This window comes from Emys orbicularis, chromosome 11, assembly GCF_028017835.1.
Source record: "Emys orbicularis isolate rEmyOrb1 chromosome 11, rEmyOrb1.hap1, whole genome shotgun sequence".
NCBI lineage: Eukaryota > Metazoa > Chordata > Testudines > Emydidae > Emys > Emys orbicularis.
The window spans coordinates 37,488,601-37,515,455 of NC_088693.1; the positions used below are offsets into that span (position 1 = coordinate 37,488,601).

At 45.1% G+C, this 26,855-nt stretch overlaps 1 protein-coding gene across 2 annotated transcripts in view; it reads left to right on the plus strand.

Moving 5' to 3' along the window:
* The first annotated feature begins 2,471 nt into the window (after positions 1 to 2,471).
* The window catches only part of CERS6 (ceramide synthase 6), a 217,515-nt gene continuing 193,131 nt past the window's right edge, over positions 2,472 to 26,855 (plus strand). For both annotated transcript variants that reach the window (XM_065413633.1, XM_065413634.1), the window contains exon 1: positions 2,472 to 2,641. In XM_065413633.1, the coding sequence (XP_065269705.1) occupies positions 2,472 to 2,641 (170 nt within the window). The remainder of the gene's footprint in view (positions 2,642 to 26,855) is intronic.

A 26,855-nucleotide genomic window follows, 5' to 3' on the forward strand; every position in this document is an offset into this window, starting at 1 on the left:
GATTTGGGGAGCATGGTGGATAATCAGCTGAACATGAGCTGCCAGTGTGGCGCTGTGGCCAAAAGAGTTAATGTGGTCCTGGGATGCATAAACAGGGGCATCTTGAGTTGGAGTACAGAGGTTATTTTACCTCTGTATTTGGCACTGGTGAAGCTGCTGCTGGAATACTGTGTCCAGTTCCGGTGTCCACAATTCAAGAAGGATGTTGATAAATTGGAGAGGTTCAGAGAAGAGTCACAAGAATTATGAAAGGACTAGAAAACATGCCTTCTTGTGAAAGAGTCAAGGAGCTCAATCTATTTAGTTTAACAAAGAGAAGGTTAAGGGGTGACTTGATTGCAGTCTATATGGGGAACAAACATTTAATAATCGGCTCATCAATCTAGCAGAGAAAGGTATAACACGATCCAATGGCTGGAAGATGAAGCTAGACAAATTCAGACTGGAAATAAGGCATAAATTCTTAAGGGTGAGAGTACAGTAATTAACCCTTGGCAAATTGTTCCAGTGCTTGTGGCGAATTCTCCATCACTGACAATTTTTAAATCAAGGTTGGATGTTTTTCTAAAAAATATTCCTTCGGAATTATTTTGGGGAAGTTTTATAGCCTGTGTTATATGGGAGTTCAAACTAGATGATCACAATGGTCCCTTAGGGCCTTAGAATCTACAACTCTATGATCCACAAACAAAAACCTGTCTCCTGGAGCCAGGCAGCTTAGGCACCTAAGATATTTCTTGTGGGAATGAGTTAGGCAACTGCCTTACTACACCCAAAATGGCCGGAGGAGGTGTTGCCACTGCTGCCCACATTGTATCTTTTAGCCCACTATAGTACTCACCTGGGAAGTGGAAGAGACAGGTTCAATTCCCCCTCTCCCAGAACAAGGTCTCCTATCTCCCAGGTGAGTGCTCTAGCCTCCGAGCTATGACCTATTCTAATGTGGGGTTTCCTCAGTCTCTCCTGTTGAAGCTGTTCCACTGTGGATAAATAATAAAAAAATGACTTGAATAGGGGGAGTGGACCTGTGATCTTCCATGTTCCAGCTGGCTGCCATTCTCACTTTCTCTCTTCCTGACCCAATGACTACTGAAGTATTTCTCCACAGTGTAACAGCCAGTGGGCCAGGGAGAGAGAGAGATTTTGAATGGGACAGACTTTGAATGGGACCCAATCCTGCAGGTGGCTCTGAGCATGCCCATTGGATCGGGTGATGCCCCTGAACTCCTGTCCTGCCCCCGTTTGTGAATCGCTCCGTGGCTTAAGCAGGAGATAGACTCACAGACACCTAGAGGGAGGCAGCAGTGTGTATGCCCAGAGGCTGAAACTTAGTTGCTGAAGGAACTTTTATTCTGAAAACTTAGGCACCAAGCAGTTTAGAGCCTACAAGGTTTGGGCGGAGTTTTGTGGATTTCAGCAGAGCCAAAACTGGGATTTACTTAGCTGCCTACATGCAAGGCTCAGGCAGGGCCACCCAGAGGGGGGCGGGGCAAGTGGGGCAATTTGCCCCAGGTCCCACAGGGGCCCCCACGAGAATATAGTATTCTATAGTATTGCAACTTTTTTTTATGGAAGGGGCCCCCAAAATTGCTTTGCCCCAGGCCCCCTGAATCCTTTGGGCAGCCCTGGGCTCAGGTGCCTAAGTATTTAGGCCCAGGGGCTCAAGTTGGGTACCTCAAATCAGTGTTGACCCTGCTAGCTTTGACACTGTTGGTATTGGGCAAGTACTAGCTAAGCGCCCCCTGATGGAAGCAGCCGAGGTCGGGATATGCTGAGTCAGCATCGTGTGGGGCTGAAAGGCAGCCCGGGCTCACTCCGAACCTGGTCGGGGATTTGCTGATAGGTTCGTGGCCTTTCAGTGGACTCAACTCGTGTATCCAGCCAGCACCCAAACCTACCACCTGAGCGCCCCCGGTTTGGATGCCGCGAGGAAAGTTTCGGCCGGCTCCAGCCGCGCCGTGCAAGGAAAGAGCCACGTTGCCTCTGCAATTTGCAGCCTGGAAATGAGTGAGCGGGAGGAGCAGCTGCATGGCTGCGGTTGCTGGACACGGGCCAGCCTGTGCGCACTGGGTACGAGCTGAGGCGGGGAGATGCTGCCGAGCCCCCGCCACGCAGGAACCCCAGCAGGGAGGGGGCTGCTCTCTCTCTCTATCCCCGAGGGAGCAGCAGTAGCCTGCCTCACCAGCACCTTGGCTGCATCCCGCCGCTGGCTGACGCGGGCGGGAGCCAATCAGGGCGCGAGGCCCGAACTGCCTTGTGACAGACGAGGCGGCCCTGCCAGCGCCGCGCAGCCCAGGCTGGGGAGCTGGAAGTCTGGGCGCAGAGCGCAGCTGCTGCGAGCAAAGCGAGGGAGGGCTCACAGCGGCTGCTCCGCAGCGGGACTCACACACAGACGCGCATCCTCTTCCTGAGCAGCCCCCCCTCCCCGGCAGCACCAGAGCGAGGGGGGCTTGGAGCGAGACAAAGCAAAGATGGCAGGGATCCTAGCCTGGTTCTGGAACGAGCGGTTCTGGCTGCCGCACAATGTCACCTGGGCCGATCTGAAGAACACGGAGGAAGCCTCCTTCCCCCAGGCTGAGGATCTGTACCTCGCCTTCCCCCTGGCCTTCTGCATCTTCATGATCCGGCTGGTCTTTGAAAGGTAACGCTGGGCTGGGCAAGTGGGGCCACCGCACCGCATCCTGCGCTCTCGCCCCGTGCAGGGGGCTGCTGCTGGAGCGCGTGTGGGGCAGGAGGGGCTGCTGATGGCCAGCCACGCAGCCTGGCAGGCATGGGGAGGGAAGAGAGGGGGTCCCGTCCAGCTTGCCACGGGGAGATGCTTGAGCTCCGCCTCCTGCTGCTCTCTCCTGGCTCGCCCGGCCAGAGGCAGACACCAAAGGTGGAGGCGCTTTGGAGTTGATTTCCTCGCCCTGCCCGCTCGTCTCACTGGCCCTCCAGCTCATGCCATCAATGCAGACTGTCTAGCAGCTGGTGGGCAGCCCAGCGACATGCCTCCGCGTTGGCACTAGGAGGCGAAATTTCATCGGGCATGTTCAGCAGCGCTCCACTCGGTTGTGCAGGGCTGGCGGTGGGCATCGTTTGAGACTGAAGTGTGTTGAAAATGTAAACCACCCCTTACCCCCCTTTGCTGCCTAGTCCTGGCCGTATCCTGCTTCTAAACTGTCATGGGCACCGATCGCAAGTCTGATGGGAGACCCTCAGCTCTTAGGTGCATGTTGTGAAATGTTGTGTGTCCAGTCCTGGAATTTGCTTGTAAAAAAGAATAAATTAGGCAGGGATTGATGTAATAGAAGATCTTTAGCAAGTTTAGTAAATATTCAGTTTTAGCTTTTAACTTCTGAGCCCAAATGGCAAGTTTTTTATATTCTCAATGAGCTCTTTGTAATTGTTTGTCTGTTAATTCATGACGTACTCTGAACCGCTCCCATTCTGGCATTTTAAGCCTTTGATAGTAAATCTTTAAAAGTTCTTAGTATTAATGGGAAAAAACTGAGGTTACATAGTGTTTTCCCCCCACGTGCCAGGAAACAAACTGACCTAATGAGGAGTTTGTTTATCTTGAACTAAAATTCTGTGTAAACCTCACAGGGTTTTCTTAGTGGAACAATTTGATTATCTTATCTATGCTATCTATATAATTGTATATAGATTACACTGGGTGGCAGGATTGGTTCTTGTAATCTGTTGCTGGGGCCCTTGACCGTGCTGAAGCTTTGTACTGTATTTCATTGTACAATGCACCTTATGATAGCTGCATGTTATGGTTTTAAATGTGTATATTACAGCTGAACACTAGTCAAGATCAATTAGTAGTACATGTTTGTAAAGTGGCTTAAAAATAAGGGGCTATAATTGCCACATATTTTATTTTACTAATGTCTATTCTAATTTCATACACTCCTATTGATGTAGCAGTGTAGGAAATCATAAATCTAAGCAATAATATTCAAAGTGTAATCTGAAATTAGGATTCAGGTGAAGAAAGTAATACACCATAGATCCTATTAAGAATAAAATTGAAACTCACTGTTTTCATTTAAGGCTGTGTCCTGGGTTGCATCAGTCCAAACAGATTTAAAAAAAAAAAAAAAGCTAATATGAAAACATATATATCAAAGGGTCATGTTCTTCCAAAGTAAATATTTACTTGCTATGGACATTCAGTTACTTCTGTTTAACATAGCTGTCCTTGAGTGGATAAAGAGATCATTGAGTAAAGCAGGTTGCTCATGTGTGCTCATTTCTGGGTAGATTAGTATGCCATGTCAAGAAAGATGATATTCACTTTATCTGTGAAGAACAAAAGAATGGTTCCATTTGCAAACACCTACATATTCTTGGCAGAATCTTCCTCTGTAATGATTACAAGATGTTCAAAAGGACACATGCAGAGTAACAATTATTACATTCCACACAGGGAATATCTGTATGCTTTAAAGGTTAATAAAACATTTGGTCACCCTGGAAAGCTGAGACCTACAAAACTCATATCACCTCTCACAAGCATTTCATTTTCCCAGTCTGAGCAAAGGTGTTAGCATTTGCTGCCTGGATTTGTGGTTTGTGAAATATTCAGCTGTTTTCATTACCCAGCTAGGAAGAAATGTTCATTTTGAAAAATGGCTACAGCCTTTGTTGGATTGTTGTCTTTAGAATAGTTCTTTTGTGCTGCTTTATGGACTTGGGTGACAAGTGAAGGTGTATCTGGAAATCAAAGACTTCCCAGTTTTGATTTAGATGTTGAACAAGAATATAATAAATTAAGTAAAACAAAGTACTCTGTACTCTCTCAGTAACATCCAAGAACTGGCCTCCGGTCTTGCCTCTCCATCCTTACAGTTACCCTGTTGTACTGAAGGGACTTGAGGTAAGAGCATAATGTTGTGTATGGTGCCATATGAGCTGCAATATGTAAGCACAGCAGGGCTAGTTCAGGCTGGAAGAAAAGTTAACTAAGTAGAGAATTTAAGCCCGAGTTTTGAATTGCCTTGTTTTTTCTTGGTTATAATGCAACCTTTAATTAGCTTTTCATAGTTATTTTCCTTTCTCAAGTAGTTCAAAAATAATTTAAAAAAATTTAATATTTTATGAATACATAGTTACTCAGATCAGAAAAGCAACTAATTTTCATAATCCTTCATTGTAGGTAGGGCCAATAATCCACCTCCTGAAATGTATGTTGTTAGCCAGATGGAACATAACAGCTTCCTGCAGTGCTGTCGTTAGCTAGCATTGGAAAATATATTTGTGTTTCAGTGCTACTCATTTTTTTAATCCAATTGCAAAGTTCCCAGTGATATTCATGAGTGCAGGTTTAGGCCCTTAGTGTGGCATTAATCAATGTAGTATGGAACAATTGTAATATTAAAATGGAGATACTCATTAAAACAAGCCAACACTCGTCTTGGTCCTACTGTCATTGAACTAAGTGGGAGGTCTGTCATTGACTTCAGTGGGAACAGGATCACGACCTAATAATAATTATTATTATTTTATTAATTATTATGTAGTAATTTATTTTTGTGAAAGGTAGTATTTGAGAATGGCTACTTCTGAGGCGTGGCTTCTTTAAGAAACCAGGAAGTGGAGCCCTGAGGGTGAAGAAGAGGACCCCCAGAGGGTCATGGAGAAACCTAGAGAGGGGGTGCCCATAAGACTCCTGGAATAAAAGTTTGTTCTTGTTTGCATTTAAACTTGAGTGGTCTTCAAGATTTTGGAATATCACAGTAGTAATGAGGATGTTCGACCCAAGTATGCCTCCAGCTACTATGCAGTTCCCTGTTTTTGTGACTGCACCAGCCCTGTACCTGATGCTACCAGGGGATTCACCCTTGCCATGTACCAAATGGATCGCAGCATTCAATGTGTGCTTGATGGCGGCTGGTCTGGAAACGGCACTTATAGCTTGCCGGCGCACACTCCTACTCCACGCACTAGGTACCCGAGAGACTTTCAGATCTTTTCCACTCGAGAGACCAGCACATCGTATCAGGAAGCGGTAAGGGCGCTAGCAGTACACTGTCACCCCGCACCCAGAGCTATGTTCGAATGCATTAAGTTTCATCAGAGAGCACAGCTCCCCAGGACATTGGTCTGGAACTGGCAGTTATATGCAGATTTGCATCCCTAACTGATGAGATGATTCAGGATCAGTTTAAGGACTAGATTTTGTCCCCATGTTGTGGAAGTGCCTCCTGATGGGACCAGATTCCCTGACTCTCCACAGGGCGGTGGAGATTGGGTATCAATTTGAACTTGCAGTCCAGACCCCAACCCCTCCAAGTTCTTCTTCTTCTTCTGGGGCATCATTCACACCATCCATTGCTGCAGCCACCCTGGTACAGTGTATTGATAGAGGTTCAGGTAACCATGTGGGAATTATAGGGCAGCACCCTGATTGTTGGTGGACTCAGGAGCAGAGTGCCAGCATGGGTCCTCGCTGCAGCAACTCCTGTCACTGTCAGAAATCCGGGAGTGTCCAGCCCAGGGACAAACGTGCCGCCGATGTGGAAAACTTAACCATTTTGCCAGAGGTGTTGCTCTCCCCCAGCCATCACCTATATGGATGACCAGGAGATGGAGGAAGATTCCATGCCTGAGGGGATCAACTTGGTGACACAGGACTGGGAGATTCTTGAAATCTGCCCCTGCCATTTAGTAAGTGTGGAGATATTGCTGCTGGTGAACACTGGAACACGAGTCTCACTAATAAACAATACCACACACCATAGATATTTTGCCTATTTTACCTTGCGGCCAGTGTAGTCCATGCTATCTGAATATGGCAATGCAAAAATCGCTTTGCTAGGGATGGTGAATCTCCCTGTGATGTAATATCAACGAGAAGTGGGAGTGTTTCCATTTTACATGGCCCATTCTGGAGCCAACCTTCTCAGGCTGGATTTTTTCCAGGCACTGGGCTCTAAAGTGTTAGACTCACAGAACAAAGAAATCAATTTTGGGGGAATAATTGGAGAGACGACTGGAGGTCTCCTCTGGTCTTGGCTGTGGATCATCTATGGGTGGATCCACTGGCCAGCCCAATTATACAACCATTTTGCAGACCTCACCTGGAGCCACAGGGATTTCTTGCTTGCTTCAGGAGGACACTTCTCCGTGGGTGTCAAACCTTTCTTTCTCTTGAACAAGAAGAAGTGGGACTATGCTTATGTGTGGATTTACGCCAAGTGAACAAGGCAGTCATACCTGACTGCTATCCTCTACCAACCATGGAGGAATTGGCAGTGCAATGTCAGGGTTCAGCTATGTTCACTAAATTGGATCTATGTCAGAGATATCTCCAGATACCATTTTCTCCTTAGTCATGGAACCTCACAGCTTTTCTCACCCATACAGCCCTCTTTTGGTTTAAAAGGATTCCTTTTGGTCTATCTCTAGGCCCCAGCTGTTTCCAAAGAGGCCGGCCTTCTTGGGGTGGTTGTAACATTCTGGTTCATGGATCACCTTGTTCTGTCCATGATGCTTCCCTTCATACAGTATTAACCCTGATTGGGGAGAAGTGTGTTTTTTCATAGAAATTCACTGGATTTTGTGAGCCATGATCTGTTGGTGAGTGGAATTACCCCATTGTGGTCCAATGTGGATGCTATTGTTTGACTACCAGACCCCACAGACAAGTCAGAACGCCTAGTGTTTCTTGGGTTAGCTAACTGTTACCTTTGTTTTGTGCAAGATTATGCTTAGATGCTCTGCACCCTTATGGGCCCTGTTACACTGTAATGCAGTCTGGAACTGGACTCCAGAGTGTTCACAGGCAGTGGGCCAGCTCAAACAATGATTACTTCAGTTCCAACACCGGCACACTTTGCCTTATGAGGCCCTACTTTTGTCATGTGTGATGCCTCTGCTGTAGCTCTTGGTGCTGTGCTCTATCAGATCCACAAAGGGGTGGAATACGCAGTTGCATTCACCTTTTGAGCACTTTCCTTAGCTGGGCAGAAATACTCAGCAGGGGAGCGGGAGGCCCTAGCTTGCATATGGGCATGTGAAAGGTGGTATTGTTATTTGCTTGGCTGAACTTTCACACTACACACCGACCACCAGGCGTTAACCACACTGTTAACACAGTCAAGGTCAGAGCAAAGATCCCTTCATATTCATAGATGGGCTGATTGCCTACGTCAGTACAACTTCTCAGTACAGTACCATCTGGATAAACTCAATCAGGTGGCTGATTGCCTGTCCCGGGCCTTACCTGACAAATCCACAATTAGGGGAGTTATGAGCCAGGAGGAGGATAATAACGCCCTGACTGACCCCTCTCTTGTCAGTCCCAAATCACTGTTGTAAGCACTGCCCCAGGATGTAGTGTTATAAGAAGTTCTCAGATATGTTTGTCAGGGTTGGGCAAAAATTGTTCCAGATTATCTGGTGTCTTACTTTCTTGTGAGATATGAATTGTCACCATAGGTGATCATGGTCTACTCTGGGGCTCCCAAAGTTCCAGAGGCCATGCTGGAGTGGTATGTATGAAACTGAGGTGTTGCACAGCGTATGGTGGCCAGGATAGTCACATTAAAGAGTTGGTCCGAAATTGTGAACCATATTTACTTAGTGGTGAATCCCATAAGCTAACCAGTGTACCTTTGATCTCGACCCTGCTGCTGCCTGGACCGTGACAGTCCATACAACTAGACATATGTGGAGAAATAACCCCTGCCAAACAGCATCTGTGGTTTCTGACAGTAGCCTACAATCTTTTTCCAAATGGCCAGAGGTAGCAGTTAGCAGCCTAGCAGCAGCAGCACAAGTCGTCTGTGATTGGCTGGAGGAGTGATTCTCTAGGTGGGGTTATCTCCGCACAATAATTACTGATAATGGACCGCAGTTTGTTTCTGCTTGTTTCACCCAGTTCCTGGCAGATTAAGGGCTCTGGCATGTCTGTACTCCCAGATACCACCCTCAGGCGTAACACAGGTGTAGAGAGATTTAATCTCACATTGAAGAACGGGCTTCGGGCTCATCTGTTTCATGGTTTGCCCTTTCCACAAGCTTTTCATTCAGTATTACAGCATTACCGGGCTGTTCCCTAGGGAGCTAGGCTTCGCTGGTACTGGAGCGAGAGTTGTCTTTATCATTAGACTTATCATGCCCCTTTCTTAAGGATCCCAGGAATATACGTCTGTGGGAGGTTCACAACCGTGTATGGAAGTATCAGGCATACGCCAAAAGTTACACCAATGACAAATGGAGGGCTGGGGTGATGACCCTGGCAGTGGGGCAATCGGTACATGTACGCAGACCATGCAGGGTTAGGTCACCGCTTTCAATTCCAAGGCAGGTTACACGGCCTCCAGGAGTGGTGACATGCAAATTGCATGATAGGTCCCATTGGCATATCAGTACTTAAGTCCAAGTATGGGAAACCATCACAGGTGAAGCGGGTCTGGAAATCCCCACCGCACCATCAGCAGCTGAAGTTGTACTGCCTGCCTCAGTGGAGGTTTTGCCTGTTCCGGTAGAGGCTCCGATTTTGTTTCCAACCCCACCTCCACCGGCTGCTGGCGTCCAAAGGGTGATACATAGACCTTTATGGTTGTGTGGGCCCCCACACTGGCTCAAGGACTTTACAGTGTAACATCCAAAGGAATTACTGGAATTCTGAAGGTTTAAATTGTATAACTTGTTATTGCATGGTTGTACCAAAAAAAGTGTTTGGAGGGGGAAAATGTAGTATTTGGGAATGGCTGCTTATGAGGTGTGGCTCCTTTAAGAAACCAGGAAGTGGAACCCAGAACGGGAAGAGGAGGAGCCATGGTGGGTTGTGAAGAAGCCTAAAGAGAGGGTGCCTGTAAGACCCCTGGTATAAAAGTTTGTCTTTGTTTGCATTTAAACCTGGGTGGTCTTGTGCCTCGTTTGTTTTGAGCAACACAACTGCTTAATCCACGTTACAGATTAAGTGCTTGCATAATTTAATTTCAGTTAGCAAAGTGATCTGAGAGCTGGAAGGGACAAGGCAAAAGGGCTGCCACACGGATGATGATTTTCTTCTTTAACTTAAAATGGCTACATCTGCTTCTTAAAAATATATTAAAAATTAGTTTATGGATGGCTGACAGTAGCCAAGTTGCATCTCAGCAAATCTTTACAGATGTGTTATAGCCTTCTGGAAGGGAGGAGTTTATAATGGGAACACTTGGGGAAAAAGTTGCTGCTGTAATACATTTTTAAATTATTGTCTTTTAAATGTATTGCTATACAGTTACCTTGGGGCTATGAACATATGAGTAGTACTGTCTTTTAAAATACTTGTGATGATGCTATTGTACTTCTTGTATTGAAAGGTGGGGGAAGAAGGGATAGCTCAGTGGTTTGAGCATTGGCCTGCTAAACCTAGGGTTGTGAGTTCAATCCTTGAGAGGGCCATTTAGGGAACTGGGGCAAAAAAATCTGTCTGGGGATTGGTCCTGCTTTGAGCAGGGGGTTGGACTAGATGATCTCCTGAGGTCCCTTCCAACCCTGATATTCTATGATTCTTAATATTGGTAAATCAGCAAACAAGGAGTGCTGAGCTTTAAATTAATTGGTACAAACCATTTAATTAGATTTTCTGTTTTATTGACAGTCCACCAGGTTGATTGCTAAGCTGCTAAAACTGTATGGTCTTACCTTTAATAGAAAGTGTAACCAACTATGAGCATTCACAGTAGCAAGAAATATAGTTAAGGTTGAGCTGTGATTTCCATCCTAACTTATTTTTTCATTTGCTTATAACTTCCTCAAAGCTCATTTGGGGTGAAACCTGCCATGATTGGGTGTAAGGCCAAGAGGTGATTTTGTTTATACTTTTTTTTTTTTTTTTGGGTAGCAAAATGGCCCAGCCATTTTAAGCGATGTGGGTAAACGGGTTGTAGTAATTAGGGATACTTTTATTTTTTCTTTCCCCACCCCCCCCACGGAACTTGAAATTGTTGGCCTACATTGGGGTGGGCAAACTATGGCCCGTGGGCCACATCCGGCCCACGGGACCGTCCTGCCCGGCCCCTGAGCTCCTGGCCCGGGAGGCTCGCCCCTGGCCCCTCCCCTGCTGTCCCCTCTCCCCCACAGCCTCAGCTCGCTTGCTCCGCCGCTGGCGCAATGCTCTGGGCAGCGAGGCTGAGCTCCTGGGGCAGCGCAGCTGCAGAGCCCGGCCTGACCTGGTGCTCTGTGCTGCGTGGTGGTGGCGCGGCTGTAGCGCCGCCAGCCACCGGTGCTCCAGGCAGCGCGGTAAGGGGGCACGGAGCAGGGGGGATTGGATAGAGGGCAGGGGACTCCAACACTGGCACACTTTGCCTTATGAGGCCCTAGGAGCTCAGGGGCTGGGCAGGACGGTCTGGCCCGCAGGTCGTAGTTTGCCCATCCCTGGCATACAGAGAATTCCCTGAAGGAAAAGGGAGCTGTTACATTGGCTTCTTGTGTTCATGGACAGTTTGGGTATAAGTGAGGCAGCCTTCAAGATGCTCTGACTTAAGACCAAGGGCCAGCCTAGTTTAAGATGAGACTGACCAGAGTGTAACCTGTTTAACTTACAGAATTTCATGAATTTTGTGAGCCTGACTTTTTTCTAACAGTGCAATCATAAGGTTGACTTTGTGTTTAATGTAATACACTATCATTCCTAGTGGAACATCTGTGGGGTTTATATTACAATATATATCTGATTTTTACTAAATGTGCATGTACATTCAGGGTGAAACTCGCTTAAGCCTTGCAATGTGTATCTGTCTCTGTAGTCTCTGCATGCACACATGCTCTTCCCTGTCACCATGCACCATCCAGTGCAGTTCTGTGCTGACACTAGGTACGCAACTGAAGAAGGAATCCTTGGGGGCGGGGGGATGGTCCATAGTTCTATCAGTGTGGATCCAGTGACCCAAAACTTCTATAGAGGAAGGAGGTGAGATGAGGCAGCAGCCATTATTCCAGTCCGTGGTGAAATAGCAACTATAGAGGGGCTTTGTTGTAGTCCTATGGACAGCTCATAGGTTGCAGTGTGTGCAAATTTCATTCCCTCTTTCCCTGCTTAGTTCCATGCAAAATGCCTGATCACTTGGGCTTTGTGTGGGGATAGCTGAATTGCCCCTAAATAGACATGAATATGGATTTAAACATAACTTTCCAACTGTAAATAAATTTTCACTTTTATAAAACCTATTTGATCTCTTAACCACTTGAATAGGATTTCAGGCACACATACCTAGTCCTACTGAAATTTAATCTGACATTTGTTTTCTTTTATATAGCATTCTTTCAAAGGGACACTATCAATGTAAAACTCCTATGTTGTAAAGAAACTTGTTTACAATTTTATAGGGTTGACATCCCTCCAGGATTGTCCTGGAGTCTCCAGGAATTAAAGATTAATCTTTAATTAAAGACTGTGTCATGTGATGAAACCTCCAGGAATACGTCCAACCAAAACTGGCAACTCTTCACAAACTGAACTAACAAAAAAACCAACAAAACAACAACCTCCCCCCGTCCATGAGTATTAATAGTGAATAGATGTACAGAAAAATCGAATTCATTTTTCATTGATTATACTGTTTATCTTTTCCATTTCTTTTGGACAGTGAGATAAATTGTTAGTTTCCCTTTTGTTTATAATCACTTTGGCTATCATACTGCAGTATCTGAGCATCAGCCACTACAGTCTGATGTCTTGTTGTTTAAAAACAACTGTTTTAATAGGAAAGGTTTGTGTGTTTGTTTGCTATGAAGTGTGGAAGCATCTCTATTTGTCTTACATTTTATGCAATCTTATTTTTATTAAATTTAAATGTTTGGCCAAATTTAAGCCAGCAGTATCCCTTTGTCACATTCCAAGGTGCAGTCCAGACTGGTGAGGGGTTGTGTTACCACCTGCCCTGCAACTTTGGGTGCCTCACAATGCTTTGCTATTGTAGCTTGCAATCTGGGCTTCTCACAAACATCCAAACTGCATGCAGGTCACACCCTGAGTGTCTGCGTATAGCTACAGCCCTAGCCCAGCAGCTTGTCAACACTAGCCATGCTCTGGCTTCAGGGCCGTAGCAACAAAGAACGTGGCCCCCTCCGAACGGTGGCCCCCTCCGAACATATGTCTGGGCGGGGCCCCTTACAATGCAGAAACTGGAATGCGGTATTTATTTTGCCACTTTTAGGGGCCCCCTTCCTTGCGGGGCCCCCTCCGGTCGGAGGGTACGGAGGGCGCTCGCTACGCCTCTGTCTGGCTTCCAGCAGACTTGGTTACCACTTGCAAGGTGACTCCAACACACTCCCAGTCCCGGATTTTCCCCGGAAATGTGTGTTGTGCATTGCCCAGCCCTCTCCTGGATAGTTCAGATATTAAAGGTCTGTTGCCCTTTTAAGGGGTCAATGTACAACGGTTTGCTTTAATTGGCATTACCAAACAATTCACTTTAAATACACAACACTAGATTAGTTTTGATTAAAGTATAAAACAAGTTTATTTAACTACAGAGAGAGAGGTTTTAAGTGAATACAAGTATAAGGCATTAAAGTCAGAAATGGTTACAAGAGAAAAAAGATATAATGCTTTCTTGTAATTTTAAAACTTAACAAACTAGACTTGGATCAAGAGAAAATTCTTTCCACATGTTCCCAGCAACAGGGCTGACCAAATTCTCAACTCTGTTGTGACTTTTTCTGCTTCAGAAAGAAAATGTGTAAATATGACTCATATTGGATAAAATTAGCACATTTCCACACCTAGGACGTTTTCCCTTTGCACCGCCATAGAAATGTCAATTATATTACGTCATTAAATTATAACTCTTCAGATAATTGCTATTATCTACACAGCAACTAATAATGTTGAAGATCTGTATAGAAACAGAGCATCCTCTAAATTTGCTTTCAGATAGGAAGGAACAGAATGTTAAGAGATCTTCCAGACAACGTCAAATCAGTTTAATTTCTTTCAGTTCGCTAGCCTAACCCCCATTTCTAATGTGACAAATGATACCTTTTAATATTCATTTTTAGGTGACTCTAAAGTCTTGTCTAGGCATAAAAGTTGTAACATTTTATTCATACTAGTATAGTTAAAGCAGTTCAACATCTCTTCATGGGGATGCAGTTGTACCAGTAAAAAGGTGCTTTTTGCTGATGTAGCTTTATTCTCAAGAATGAGAATAATCTAATCTATACTGATATAAAGCATCTCTATACTGGTATCACTGTATCCACGCTCGGCGTTGGACTGGTATAACTATTTTGGTGAAAAATCACACTCCTTACTAAAATAGTTCTACACTCAACTTTTGTACTAGTATCGCCAAGAAGATGACCTTGTGCTTGGATATGCAGCACTCCTCCTTGTCTATCCTCAGTAGCAAACTACTTGTGCATCCCTTCCAGTAGCAAGCAGGCTGCTAGTGAAGAAGTGGTTGCTTCAATGTGTTGCATATGGTTTGCTCTCCCCTGTGTGGCTCCAACATACTTTAGGATCTGTTCTGCAGGCAGAAACAATGGAGGCCCGATTGAAATGGGGGTGAAAATCTCACCCTTGGACTCAGGATCTTTCCCCCCCCCCTTTCATTCTGTTGATGATTCATTTTCATTTGTAAATAGCTGTGAAACTGTGCACACTTCACCTAGAACTGTCATTCCTTGTATCCCAGGAGGTTGACCTGTAGCTGTAGTGTAAGAAGGTTGGGGAAAGTGATAGCAGAATCAGCTTCTGCCTGGTTCTGCTGAACCTACAGCAGTGCTCTAAATGGACAAAAAGGGGCTTTAAACTTGGATGCAACATTCAAGCTAGACAGGAAGCTGTATTCAGGTTGACACCTTCAGCCAGGACAATTAACATGGTAAAGCCTTGGTTGTTAGGATAGGACAAAGAGTAGACAGCCTTAGGGGTGTGCGGAGGGGAGGGGGGAAGAGTGAGTGAGAGAGAGATTGAGAGAGAAGGAATGCTTGTTTGGAAATAGCTGCAAAAGGTGTACAGGGGGAAAAAAACCCTTACTCAAGGGCAGAGTTTATGGTAGGGAATAAGTATGGAAAGTGTACAATGGATAAGGCATGAGTGACGGACTGCAATATCCCAAATGGGAGACATCTGGATACCCACCTTTTTGTGTATCTGGTATGATAATGTACCAGGCACATTAAAATGATCTGAAGAGTGCTGAGAGGATAGGGGAAGGACACAACCTGGATACAAAAGGCTCTGACATAGCTCCTGTGAAACTCTGACATGTAGCCTTGAAAGGGTGAGGGAGAAAAGGACAAGCTGAACAACAAGATGTGCCCCCAAGAAGTGTAAGATTTTGCCTGTGGCCCTGTAACTGCAGGAGCTCCTCTAGACAGGAACCATCTGTGTGGTGTGTTAGAATAGATTCCTTATTCAGACCACTTTTATTTTACATGGACTTTTCTTTCTAGGCTTTGTCTACACTGGCCAGTGAAGGACAAAACTTTTGTCATTCAGAGGTGTTAAAAACACGCCCCTACCCCCGGAAGACAAACGTTTTGTCGAGGAAAAGCGCTGGTGTGAGCAGTGCTTTGTCAGCAGGAGTACTCTCCTGTCGACAAAGCTCACTGGGGGTAGAAGTTTTTTGTGGGCGGGCGAGCTCTCTCCTGCTAACAAACAGCGGCTATACTGTGCGCCTTTTAGTGGCATGGCTGTAGCAGCACAGCCGTGTTGCTAGAAGCTGCATAGTGTAGACAAAACCCTGGTCTTGTTTTCGTTTGTCTGGGAATTTCATGCAGGCCATCCCCCTTCCATTTCCCCAGTTGTGGAACTGGCATCTCTTACAGTAGCCTTACTCAAAGTAACAGCAGCAGTACTATAGCCTATAGCAGGGGTAGGCAAACTTTTTGGGCCGAGGGCCACATCTGGGTGGGGAAATTATATGCAGGGCCGGGGCAGGGGGTTGGGGTGCGTGAGGGAGTGTGGGGTGTGGGAGGGGGTGCAGTGTGCAGGAAGGGGCTCAGGGCAAGGGATTGGGGTAGAGAGGGGTGCGGGGTGCATGAGGGGACTCAGGGAAGGGGGTTGGGGTGCAGGAGGGGTGTGGAGTGCAGGAGGGGGCTCAGGGCAGGGGTGCAGGAGGGGTGCGGACTGCGGGAGGGGGCTCAGGGCAGGGGGTTGGGGTGCATGGGTGCAGAGTGCAGCAGGGAGCTCGGGGGTTGGGGTGCAGGAGGGGTGCGGAATGTACGAGGGGGCTCAGGGCAGGGAGTTGGGGTGCAGGAGGGGTGCGAGGTGCAGGCAGGGGGCTTAGGGCAGGGAGTTGGGGGGCAGGGGGCAGGAGGGGTTCGGGCTCTGGCCCGGCGCCGCTTACCTAAAGTGGCTCTGGGGTGGCAGCGGCGCGCACCGGGGCCAGGGCAGGCTCCCTGCATGCCTGCCCTGGCCCCAGCCCCGCGCCGCTCCAGGAAGCGCTGCGGTCCCTGCGGAAGGGGGGACGGAGGGCTCCACGGGCGCTGCCCTTGCCGCGCCTCCAGGTACCTCCCCCGAAGCTCCCATTGGCTGCGGTGCCCCGTTCCCAGCCAATGGGAGCTGCGGAGGGCAGTGCCTGGAGGCAAGGGCAACGCATGGAGCCCTCTGCCCCCCCCCCGGCCCGGGGGCCGCAGGGACATGGTGCTGGCCGCTTCTGAGAGCGGCGCGGGGCCAACGGCGCCATGGGGGGCAATCCCGCGGGCTGGATCTAAAGCCCTGAGGGGCCAGATCCAGCCGGCGGGCCATAGTTTGCCCACCCCTGGCCTATAGGTTCGTTCCAGGAGCTGTGGATTGATAAAGTTGAAGGTCTGGCTATGTCCCCTTTCATTTCCAGCATTTGCTCTATGTTCAGGGGACTGGGAGCAGGTGGCATAGAGCTGGCATTACGCCTACACCACAGGACTCCCCATCTGCCTTGTTAAGGCAGTTTTTATGGCTGTTTTGCTCTCCAAAGGATGTTACCCCCACACTTTTGTGTGTGTGGTCAACCCTGCAACAATATCAGTATTTGCATTATTGCAAACTTTGAGGTATTAAGGGGTGTGTGTGTGAAAATTCAATATTCTTGGAATGTAAGAAGTCACATATGAATTTACCAAATATTGGAAATAGTAATTTTAAAGGAATCACTTCTGTACTGTTGCAAGTGATGATGATGATGCTAGTCACCTCAGTTTGGAGGACAACACTGACAATCATAGTTTGTACTAATGGGTCTTCTCCTGACTCTGTAGACCAATTCAGGAAGAACAACGTTTACCGTGCTGGCCTACAGAGCCATTTGCCTACTTGTGCTGATTGAATTGCAATGGTGCACACTTCCAGCTGCTCAACTTGATTCTTCTCAAAGATATAGGGCAGCTGGCAGCACACTCCAGTGCAAATTCCTCCAAATGCAAAATATGTGGGTTGATCATAAAGCAGATGAACTCCAGGCCGTTGCTGATCAACAGGATTCCAAAGGCTTCTGTGATGCCGTCAAAGCTGTTTATGGCCCTACCTGATCTGCTTTGATATTGATAACAAGTGCTGATGGTGAATCTCTCATCACAGATCACACTATCATCCGCCATTGATGGCATGAACATTTTAGTGAACTATTGTTGGAATTATTAATAATATTTGAAATTATTGATACAGGAAACCACCAAACACTAATTTAACCATAAATTCTTTTTTTAAATCCAAAGGCCAAATGATATTTATATAATTGCTCTAAACGTGTCTAAAAAGCTTAAATAATCAGTTTACTACCCCCAATACAGTAACAAAACATTTATAAGCATTTGATCCATAAACTTACAAATGGGCTGTACCCAGGGGTGCTTAGACTCATATTGGTTGGCTCCAATGTGGTCAGATAGGTATTAGCAATGACCCCTTTAAGAGTTTACTTTTTATACCCTTGAGCAAACAAGTGATGTCATTGCCAATTACTGACTTCAGCTAAAAACCAATTTGAGACAATTCACACTTATTTCCAGGCTTAATCCAGATAACATTTATAACTTCCTTTCTTTCCAAGGCCTTTCCTCTCTGTCTCTTTCCATGCTTCTTGCTTACCAGCAGAACAGTGGGAAGGTTTGGGCTTGTTTCTCTTAAGACATTTTTTCTTTGTCTTGTTACCACAGCTCTTTATTTTATTTGTTACTTTTGGAACCAGACATCCTTCCCAGACTACTTACTATTCTCATGGCCTTCTTTTATTTGCTGATTAGGGCCTTCTCTCTACTACCCACAAACTATAAAGCAAATATGTTATTTTCTTAACCAAACTTAAGCTAACTCTAATTCTTTATTTTTTTATCCTACAACTATGTAATCATTTATCTATTGTTTCTGATGAGTCACTGGGTAAAGTCTGCAAATTGCCCACATCTAATGCACTTGCCGATCCACCTACACGGGCTGAGGTATAGAAAGCTGTTCAAGTAATGAAAAATGACAAATCTCCTGGGCCAGATGCCATTCCAGCTGAAATTTTCAAACATGGAGGAAATCTTATTGACAGGCTTCTTGAATTTTTCTTACATGTTTGGCTTCAAGAAATCCTACCACAACAACTGAAAGATGTCAATATCATCACTATCTATAAGCATAAAGGCCCAAAGAGTGACTGTGGTAATTACCGTAGTAATTGCTCTTTCTGGCCTGAAAGATTCTTGCACGGATCCTCCTGAACTGACTTCTTACTCATTGACAGGGTGCTATCTGAATCACAGTACAGCTTTTGTGCTCAGAGAAACACTGTTGGCATGATTTTCATCATTCAATAATTACAGGAAAAAATGTTGTGAACAGCGTCAACATTTGTACATCCTCTTTCTCGATCTAGCCAAGGCATTTGACAGAGTCAGCTGAAGTTCTGTGGAAATTGCTTGCGAAATTTTGATGTCCAGACAGATTTATTAACACTTTAGCAAGTATACAAGGAATGTCCTAGAGATTCCTACACTATCAAAAGGACTTCCATTTTAAAAATGTGATTAGTCTTAGTCAGTGAACTGTTTATAAAGGTACTTTATGTGTGCAAGTGTTTTCTGACACGGATCCTATATTAAAGTCTTCCTAGGTGGGATTTGTATCTGAATAAGGACTGCAGGATGCAGCAGCAAGTGATTTCTTAACAACAGAGTTTTGTTTGAAAAGGAATTTTAGCCAGCACTCCAGAAAATAAGACAAAGCTGTCTGCAAATGCAGTGGTGTGATGACAGTTGCAGTGAAGGGTTATCTCAATACCGCTATTGAAACAGTTCACTTTTATTGTCTGTTTGCTTTCTATCATCAGAGGGTATCATATTGTCCTTCTGATTAAAGAGCACTTGTGTCTTCTCATGCTCATTTTATTCCCCTGTAAATTGTTCTTCAACCTTTTCCCCCAGTTTGGATTATGTAATTGTCTTTACTGCTTCACATTTTGAATAAAAAAACACACATATGCCCCTAGAGTGACACTTTCAGAATTTATTGTTTTGAAGTTATTGATTGTCCCCTCCCTTGGTTCAGGGGGAGGAGGAACCACAATGGAAGGAAGAAAAATAATGGAAACCTCTCAAGATTCATCATGAGTTTCTTATGCATCCTCCTGTCCAGGGGGAAGGGTTCCTGAACTGGACTGGTGCAGAAGGAGGACATTAATCTGGAAACCCCAGGCTTTGTGTGGAAACCAGGCTCTGTCTTCATGGATCCTGAGGCAGTAGCACAGGGAGCTGGCCCTTCCTACCAGGATTTGCAGGACTGTTCTCTTGGGAGCTGCATAGCTGAAAGCTGTAGTTTTCTTCCCCACGCCGCTTCAATCCCCATCTTCTGTGGAGATGGGAGAAAGAGAGAGAGAGAGAGACTGAGTATGTTAATGCTACAGTGTCATAGGATAGTTGGCTCTTTAAAGGGAGATGGATCTCAGCCGCACCTGTGACACAGCCAACTTCTCCAGATGGGAAAAATGAAGGTCATGGCACCCTATCAGGCCTCTGGGCTATATAAGGAAGAGGGCTGGCCAGAGACTTAAGGCAGGCAGGCTTGGGAGTAGGGATGAGAGGACTGCAGGGCACAAGAAAGCTCCTGCAGGGAGCTGTGAGACACCAGGTCAGAAAAGACTCCAGCTAGATAGGGCTGGGAATGGCCTGCCAAGGCAGGGAAGACTCCAGGTAGGAAGGCCTGGGAGTGGCTTGATTAAGAGTGGGGAAGGATGAATATATCAAACTGTTGACTTGGACTTTGAGGAGAGTATTTTGGAAGTGTTTATGATAATGAGCCATAGCGGTGTTGGCTATGAGAAAGCCTTTGCAAAATTATTGAGGAGGTCTGAGGGGAGAGAGACTGAAGCAGAGATGCTGCAGTGCAATACCAGGTTATGAGGGGTCACTCTGGAGATGGCTGCCCCATTACATACAGCATTTACTACTGTGCAGAATTCCTGTAAGACATCTCTGTTTAGGAGGGGACAATGTCACATGAGTGGCTTCTCCCAGCCCCTGACATCCCCTCCTGATATGCAGGGGCATACCCATTAGGTATGCTTGTAGAGGGCATTCCTGAAGGAAGGTTAAGGGGCATATCCCTTGGAGCCACTGCTTCCGCTCTTCCACATGCCCTGATCTCCTAGGTATTTGATTTTATAATTTTTACCCTATTCAGACCATGTTCTGTGTTGAGGGGACAGTAAAAGACTCCAATTACAGTACATTGGATATACATATAATATAATATGTTTAAAAAATAGGGGCTTAGGGAAAACTAAAAAAAACCTGCAGGCCTTTTAAGTCTCTTTAAGCCATTTGATAGTGGAAGTGATTTCTGGCTGTTTTGATCTAAACAATCTGTCCACTCTTACATTTTTTCAACAGAAAAAACAGCTGCTTTGTTGGTATAATCACAGTCTCTTAGGAGTCTTATGTGTGGAACTTCACTGTCTGCAGCATGGGCTCCCTTGTCTTTGCCCAGCGAATAGGAACAAAACACCATCCACAGCATGTGTTGCTCCTCTGCATTTCCCACACTGAAGATGCTCCCAAAGGAGCTCTCTTGGATCTTTGGATTGTGTTTATGTGCTGGGCTTTCTTGTCATTCACTGGTTTTCACAATGAGGAGTTAACTGTCAGGAATGAAATCAATAGAAGTCCAGTATGTTCTCCGATGGCTTGGGGAATCCTCCTGTGGGTAGGTAAACCTATTTCTACCCACTCGATGTTGGTGGTTGTTTCTGCAGTGCGCAAAAGTGTGTTCAGTAGTCTACACAATACATAGAGAGTCGTCACTCTGATGCTGATGAGGGTGCAGTTGATGACTCAGGATGAATGTGGTAACAAAGAGTAGAGAGCGGATGGGGTGAGGAACAGCAAGAATAGAGCAATGGGATCATATGGTTGCTGCGTCTGGACTTATGCACATTTTTACAGAGCTATAAGTGTTTTTGTTTATTTAACTCGCTTCTTGTGGGCGCCACATAGGAATCTTGCTGAGAGTTTTAAATGAATGAGTAGTAGGCTATTGGACCATTATGGGGAGGCAGTCCATGCATAGGGAAGCACCATGGAAAAAGGCATGGAGATGGTTGTGGGAGAAGCAGACAAATCGGGTATCTAAGCTGGCATCACTTGCAGAGGGAAGGGGTGAGGAAATGATGTGATAAGAGAATAGGTTAGAATATTGACAGTTCCCGACTCCGAGCTAAATTCTGTCCTTGTCTATAACACCTTTATCACCCCATTGACTTCACAAAGGGCTGTGTTGATGTAACAGAGGGCAGAAATTGGATCAGCCTACTCTGGTAACAAACTGCATTGCAAACACTGGGAATTCCATACAGCTTGTTTCTATGAGACAGGGAATACAAACTCCTGGGCATTTTTGCATTGATGTGAAGGTGGGAAATCTGAGTGGAATGCTATATGGCTGAAATCCACCCCGGGGTGCCGAAATTCTGTGCAAATCCCTTACTTAAGTCCCTCCATGGGGCTGCATTTGTTGTCTGTTGGCACAATGGACTCATAGGCTCCCTTTGTGCCACAGAAAGGGTTTTCTAACTGCCCCTTTTATAGTCTGGCATGAGTGTAGTATGGATGTGAGCCCAGGAATAAATCTTAATAGTACATCCTCTTCCTCCTCCTCTTCAATATTTTGTATAACATGAGCATTATGACTTGGTGATCTCCAGAATGCAAGTGGCATGTAGTTTAAATACTCACTGCTGCATTCTAAGCAAGGTCTCTTGTTTATGAATAGTATTTTGAGCTGAGTGTCATGTGTCTCCCCAAGTACAAGATGTAACCATAACATGTGATTTCTGCACAGTTTTTTTTTCTTATTATACAATGCCACCAACACTCACTTCTATTATCTCCTCAGAGGCTGAGTGTGGCTCTCTGAACTCCATCACACGCCTTTTTTTCCTCCCTTTTTTGTTTTGTTTTTAATGTCTCATTGGTGAACCTTATCCTTTTACTCTCAAAGCTGTTAATGGTTAACATACTATGAGATTTATTTACAAATAGTAAGGACAGAAACAATATGTTAGAAATCCAAACCAATATCAGATACACAGAATGTAGAAACTTTACCATGATCTTTCATCATGAAGATGTGGAGTTTTCTCCAGTATGTCAGGTGCCATTAGATTCTTGTTTCTATGTTCTTGCACCTTGTTCTTCCAGCAATCCAATTTTAGCCCCAAAAGCTGCAAACTGCCTTCTCCCAAGTGTGTTCATCCCACTGATGCTCTAGGGCTGCTACGGGAAATGCAAATGTCTAGCTTTGTTTTGTTGGAAGGCTGACTTGGCTCTTCAGCTCTAAGCCCCATTAGTTTTTTCCCTTTACTCTTGGGGGGAAGGCGGGTTTGTGGAATGGACTAAATGGAAATGTAACCAGTCTTGGAAATTACATTCCAGAGGTGACAGCAGATTCAATATGGTATCAGGGCGAAAGATACCAGCTCCTATAACTGGAATAATGATAAAGTATATAATGCATTTGTCTTTAACAGGTACAATGTTAGCATTCTTACTGTTTGGTAGATGTTTTAATGTCAGTTTTATCCAAATGACTTTTTTTTGGTTGCCCATTTAGCACCTTCAAGAGATGCCTTGAGACTAAAGGCCACTTTTCAGCAACAAAATAGTTCTATCATAGATAGCTGCAAATACGATCAACTGAATGGATTAGCTCTGAGACTATAATTCCGACTCCTTGCCCACTCTATCGTTTGTTTCTCTGAGACTTTCAGCAAGGATGCCAGTTATGGTGATAGCATATGTTGTTTGGATATATGCCCATGAGGAACAGAGCTGAGATCACCAGTTCCTTCTGTCTAAGCCATCAGTCAGCTTTCTGATGGTAATGACTTCTGTCCATCACTGAACAGGCCTGGTTACAAGATAATGCTGTAGAGATGGAAGGCTCTGTATTGCATTACCAATTCCTCTGAGAAATCTACTTATGCAACAGGTCTTTGATTTAGAGTGGTTCACTCTATTTCGGTATAGAGTCTTTAGACCATAGAAAGTATATTCATTTAACAGGTCAATTCTTACAACACAAGCTGATGTGTTATTGGAATCTGTGGCAAGAGCTCAAGTCTGGCGTTTATGTTCTACAAGTACACTTTTCAACTTCCCTGCCCTAGTCTTTCATTTACAGCTGGCTTCAGAAGCCAGTTGATTTAAAGAGAAACTAACACGTCAAATCCACCACTGCCAGGGTACCTCGTCTGCTTGGTACTACACAAGCATAACATCAACTTTTTGCCTCATAATTTCTAACAACAAATTCCTCACTCTAATAACAAATGTTAAAAATATGAAAAGCTGAGAATAAGCTAAGAGTGATGGCATCTCCACTTGTATTCATCTATTATTTCATCTCCTACTATAGTCAAATCTTTTGTCGTCCCCCCCCCCCCCCTCTCTCTCCTTCTTGTAGGGACGATTCAGTATTCTCAAAAACAACAGGAGTACTTGTGGCACCTTAGAGACTAACAAATTTATTTGAGCATAAGCTTTCATGGGCTACAGCCCACTTCTTCTGATGCATAGCTATTTGTTAGTCTCTAAGGTGCCACAAGTACTCCTGTTCTTTTTGCGGATACAGACTAACACGGCTGCTACTCTGAAACCTGTCATTATGCAAGGCACTGCATTTAGCCGTATGGAGTGGAAATCCATCAACTTCATGAAAAAACTCGAACAGATACAGACAGACATCATCTTCCTTTCCAAATGCAAACAGATAGACATCATACCAAAAGGACTAAAGGTAAAAAATCCATTACAATCTACATATCACACAGACTATGCTGAGAGACTGTGTCACACACTCTCAAAGAAACCGCGAAACCACCTGATCAGCTATGCATCCGAAGAAGTGGGCTGTAGCCCACAAAAACTTATGCTCAAATAAATTTGTTAGTCTCTAAGGTGCCACAAGTACTCCTGTTCTTTTTGCGGATACAGACTAACACGGCTGCTACTCTGAAATCAGTATTCTCACTCCTTTCAGTTATGCCATGAAACATGATGTCCAGTGCAGCGTTAAGACGCACACAATAGGGTTCATTTGATTGATTTATAAATATACAACTAAGGGGCATTAGAAGCCCCGAATAGAGCTGGTTGAGAATTTTTCCAAAATTTTTTTGGGGGGGTCAGAAAATGCTGATTCATCAAAACTGAAACTTCAGGGGCACGTACAAATTTTTATGAAACTTTAATCTGGAGCGGTTTTGTCCTGGATAGAATTTTGGGAGGGGAGAGAGAGAAACATGGCATAGGAGCCTATACCCTGGTGGTTAGGGCACAAAATCAGGGATGTGAACCCGGGTCTCCCACACCCCAGATAGGTGCCCTTCCACCAGGCTATAGGCTATTCTCAGCTGGGTATCTCAGTATTTTTGGATTTTTTTTCTTTCAAAACGTCTAAAGGTCTCTTTCATCCCAATGCAGAATGGAAAAATTTGTTGAAATCTTAATTATTAATATCTTAATAATGGGAAAACCATTTCCTGCCCAGTTGTAGTCCAGAAACCAAGTCACGTCTTTGTGGAAGCCATGTATTAATGGACCAATAAAACATGCAATAGGGTGTTTTAATTATCTAATTATTTTTATTCTCTTCTCATTTGTTAATCTCTCCATTCACAAGAGCAAAAACGTTTATAACTTTGATATTTTAAAATTCTGTTTTACTCCCATTTTTAGTTTTGTGACTGTCTACTCTTTTTCTCTCCTTTTCCCCCCACCCCCATTCTTCTGTTCCCCTTCTCCATTTCCCTTAGAGCAACAGCAGCCAGCCATGCGGACAGCTGAACTCCAAAGGGAAAAAGAGGCTACATCCTAGCTTGTGTTGTGCCGTAGTGGCTAGCAGCCCTTCTTCCTCATTTGGATTGCTTTCATATTGCACTTTTACTTAAGAAGCGGTGCTGGGAGCCTTACAAATCCCAACTTAGCTTCTTAAGTGACATTTAAATGTAAAAGTAGCCCAGGCATCTGAGGAGGCCTGCTGAGAGCAGCAGACATGAGAAGAGGGATTTATGGCAGGGGGCATAATACTACAGGCTTTGAGGCTGATCCTGCTTTCACTGAAATCTTCTTCAGTTCAGTGGAAACAAGATCAGGTGCTTTTAGCTAGCTGTGCAGCAGAAGCCCTGAAGTATTGATTAAAAAAAAAAAAGCTGGAGGAGATTTTCCTGCTTACCCCTCCCCCGCCATTTTGTACCCAGTGCCAATAAATTTCCCTTGAAGAAAACTTCAACAGAAACAAGTATCAGAGGGGTAGCCGTGTTAGTCTGGATCTGTAAAAAGCAACAGAGAGTCCTGTGGCACCTTTAAGACTAACAGATGTATTCGAGCATAAGCTTTCGTGGGTGAATACTTCCCATGCGTCCAACAGAAACAAGGACACTTACTAGGAGAATGGCTCTGAGAGCTGAAAGAGGAGAGTGAATTTTAGAGCAGATAGACTGGAGCTCAGCAAGGTGAGGAGAAGGTTGGATGTGGTAGTCAAAGCAAAGATACCCAAGGCTAAGTGACCTTGCTAGTGATTCACATAGCAAGGAAAAACTCAGCCCAGTTTCAGTTGTCAATGTTTAATACTTTGTATAGAATCTCAAAGAGAAACTTCTTCCCTCAGAGGAATACCAGCTTCTCCTATTGAACTGGTCTTGCTGCTGGCAGAATTTAACTGTTAGAGAGACTCTACTTCCTCCATCACAAACTCTCTCTCCCTTCTAACCTTGCAAGCTCAACATAACCCACTAACCGTTTTGCCAATCTCAAGTGTGCAAAACCAAGCACGAAAACCCACTGCGAGTGTAGGGAGCAGGATATCAAATGCAGTCCCAGCTGGTGGGACAGCTTGACAGCTCTGAAGATACAGTTGGCTCCCTGTATCCCCTGTCTCCTCTCTGCTTCAGCACAGCTGTGATGGGAAAGAGAATCAAACCAATAGTCTCCAACAGCTTCCTCAATCTTCATTCTTCAGCCTGCTTTGGTTATTTCTAAAGACTAGCTCCAACCATGGCCCTGGACCTGATCACCCTTACATAGGAGGAGGAGTTTGGATTTGGATCCAAAGGTTGTAGCTTGGGTCTGTCCCCTTCTTTTAGATTCCTAATGACTTCCTCTGAGGCTCCTGATGAGCTTGTTCAGGTCAGATCCCCCATCTCCCTTTTCTGGTCCAAGGGCCATATAGTAAAAAATTACAGACTATAGCAGCAGCCATGCCCTCCCTTGCTTCTCACCCAGTGACTTTCTGCACGAAGGTTCTGGAAACTTGTGAAGCACCCCCAGAGTTCATAAATCAGATTATCTGGTTCCCTTGGTAATTGGCATACTCATGACTGCAGCATTTCTGTATTTCTTTCCATTTAAAGAACATATTACTTCTGAGAAACTATATAGTTACATGTACAAGGAGTACTTTAATC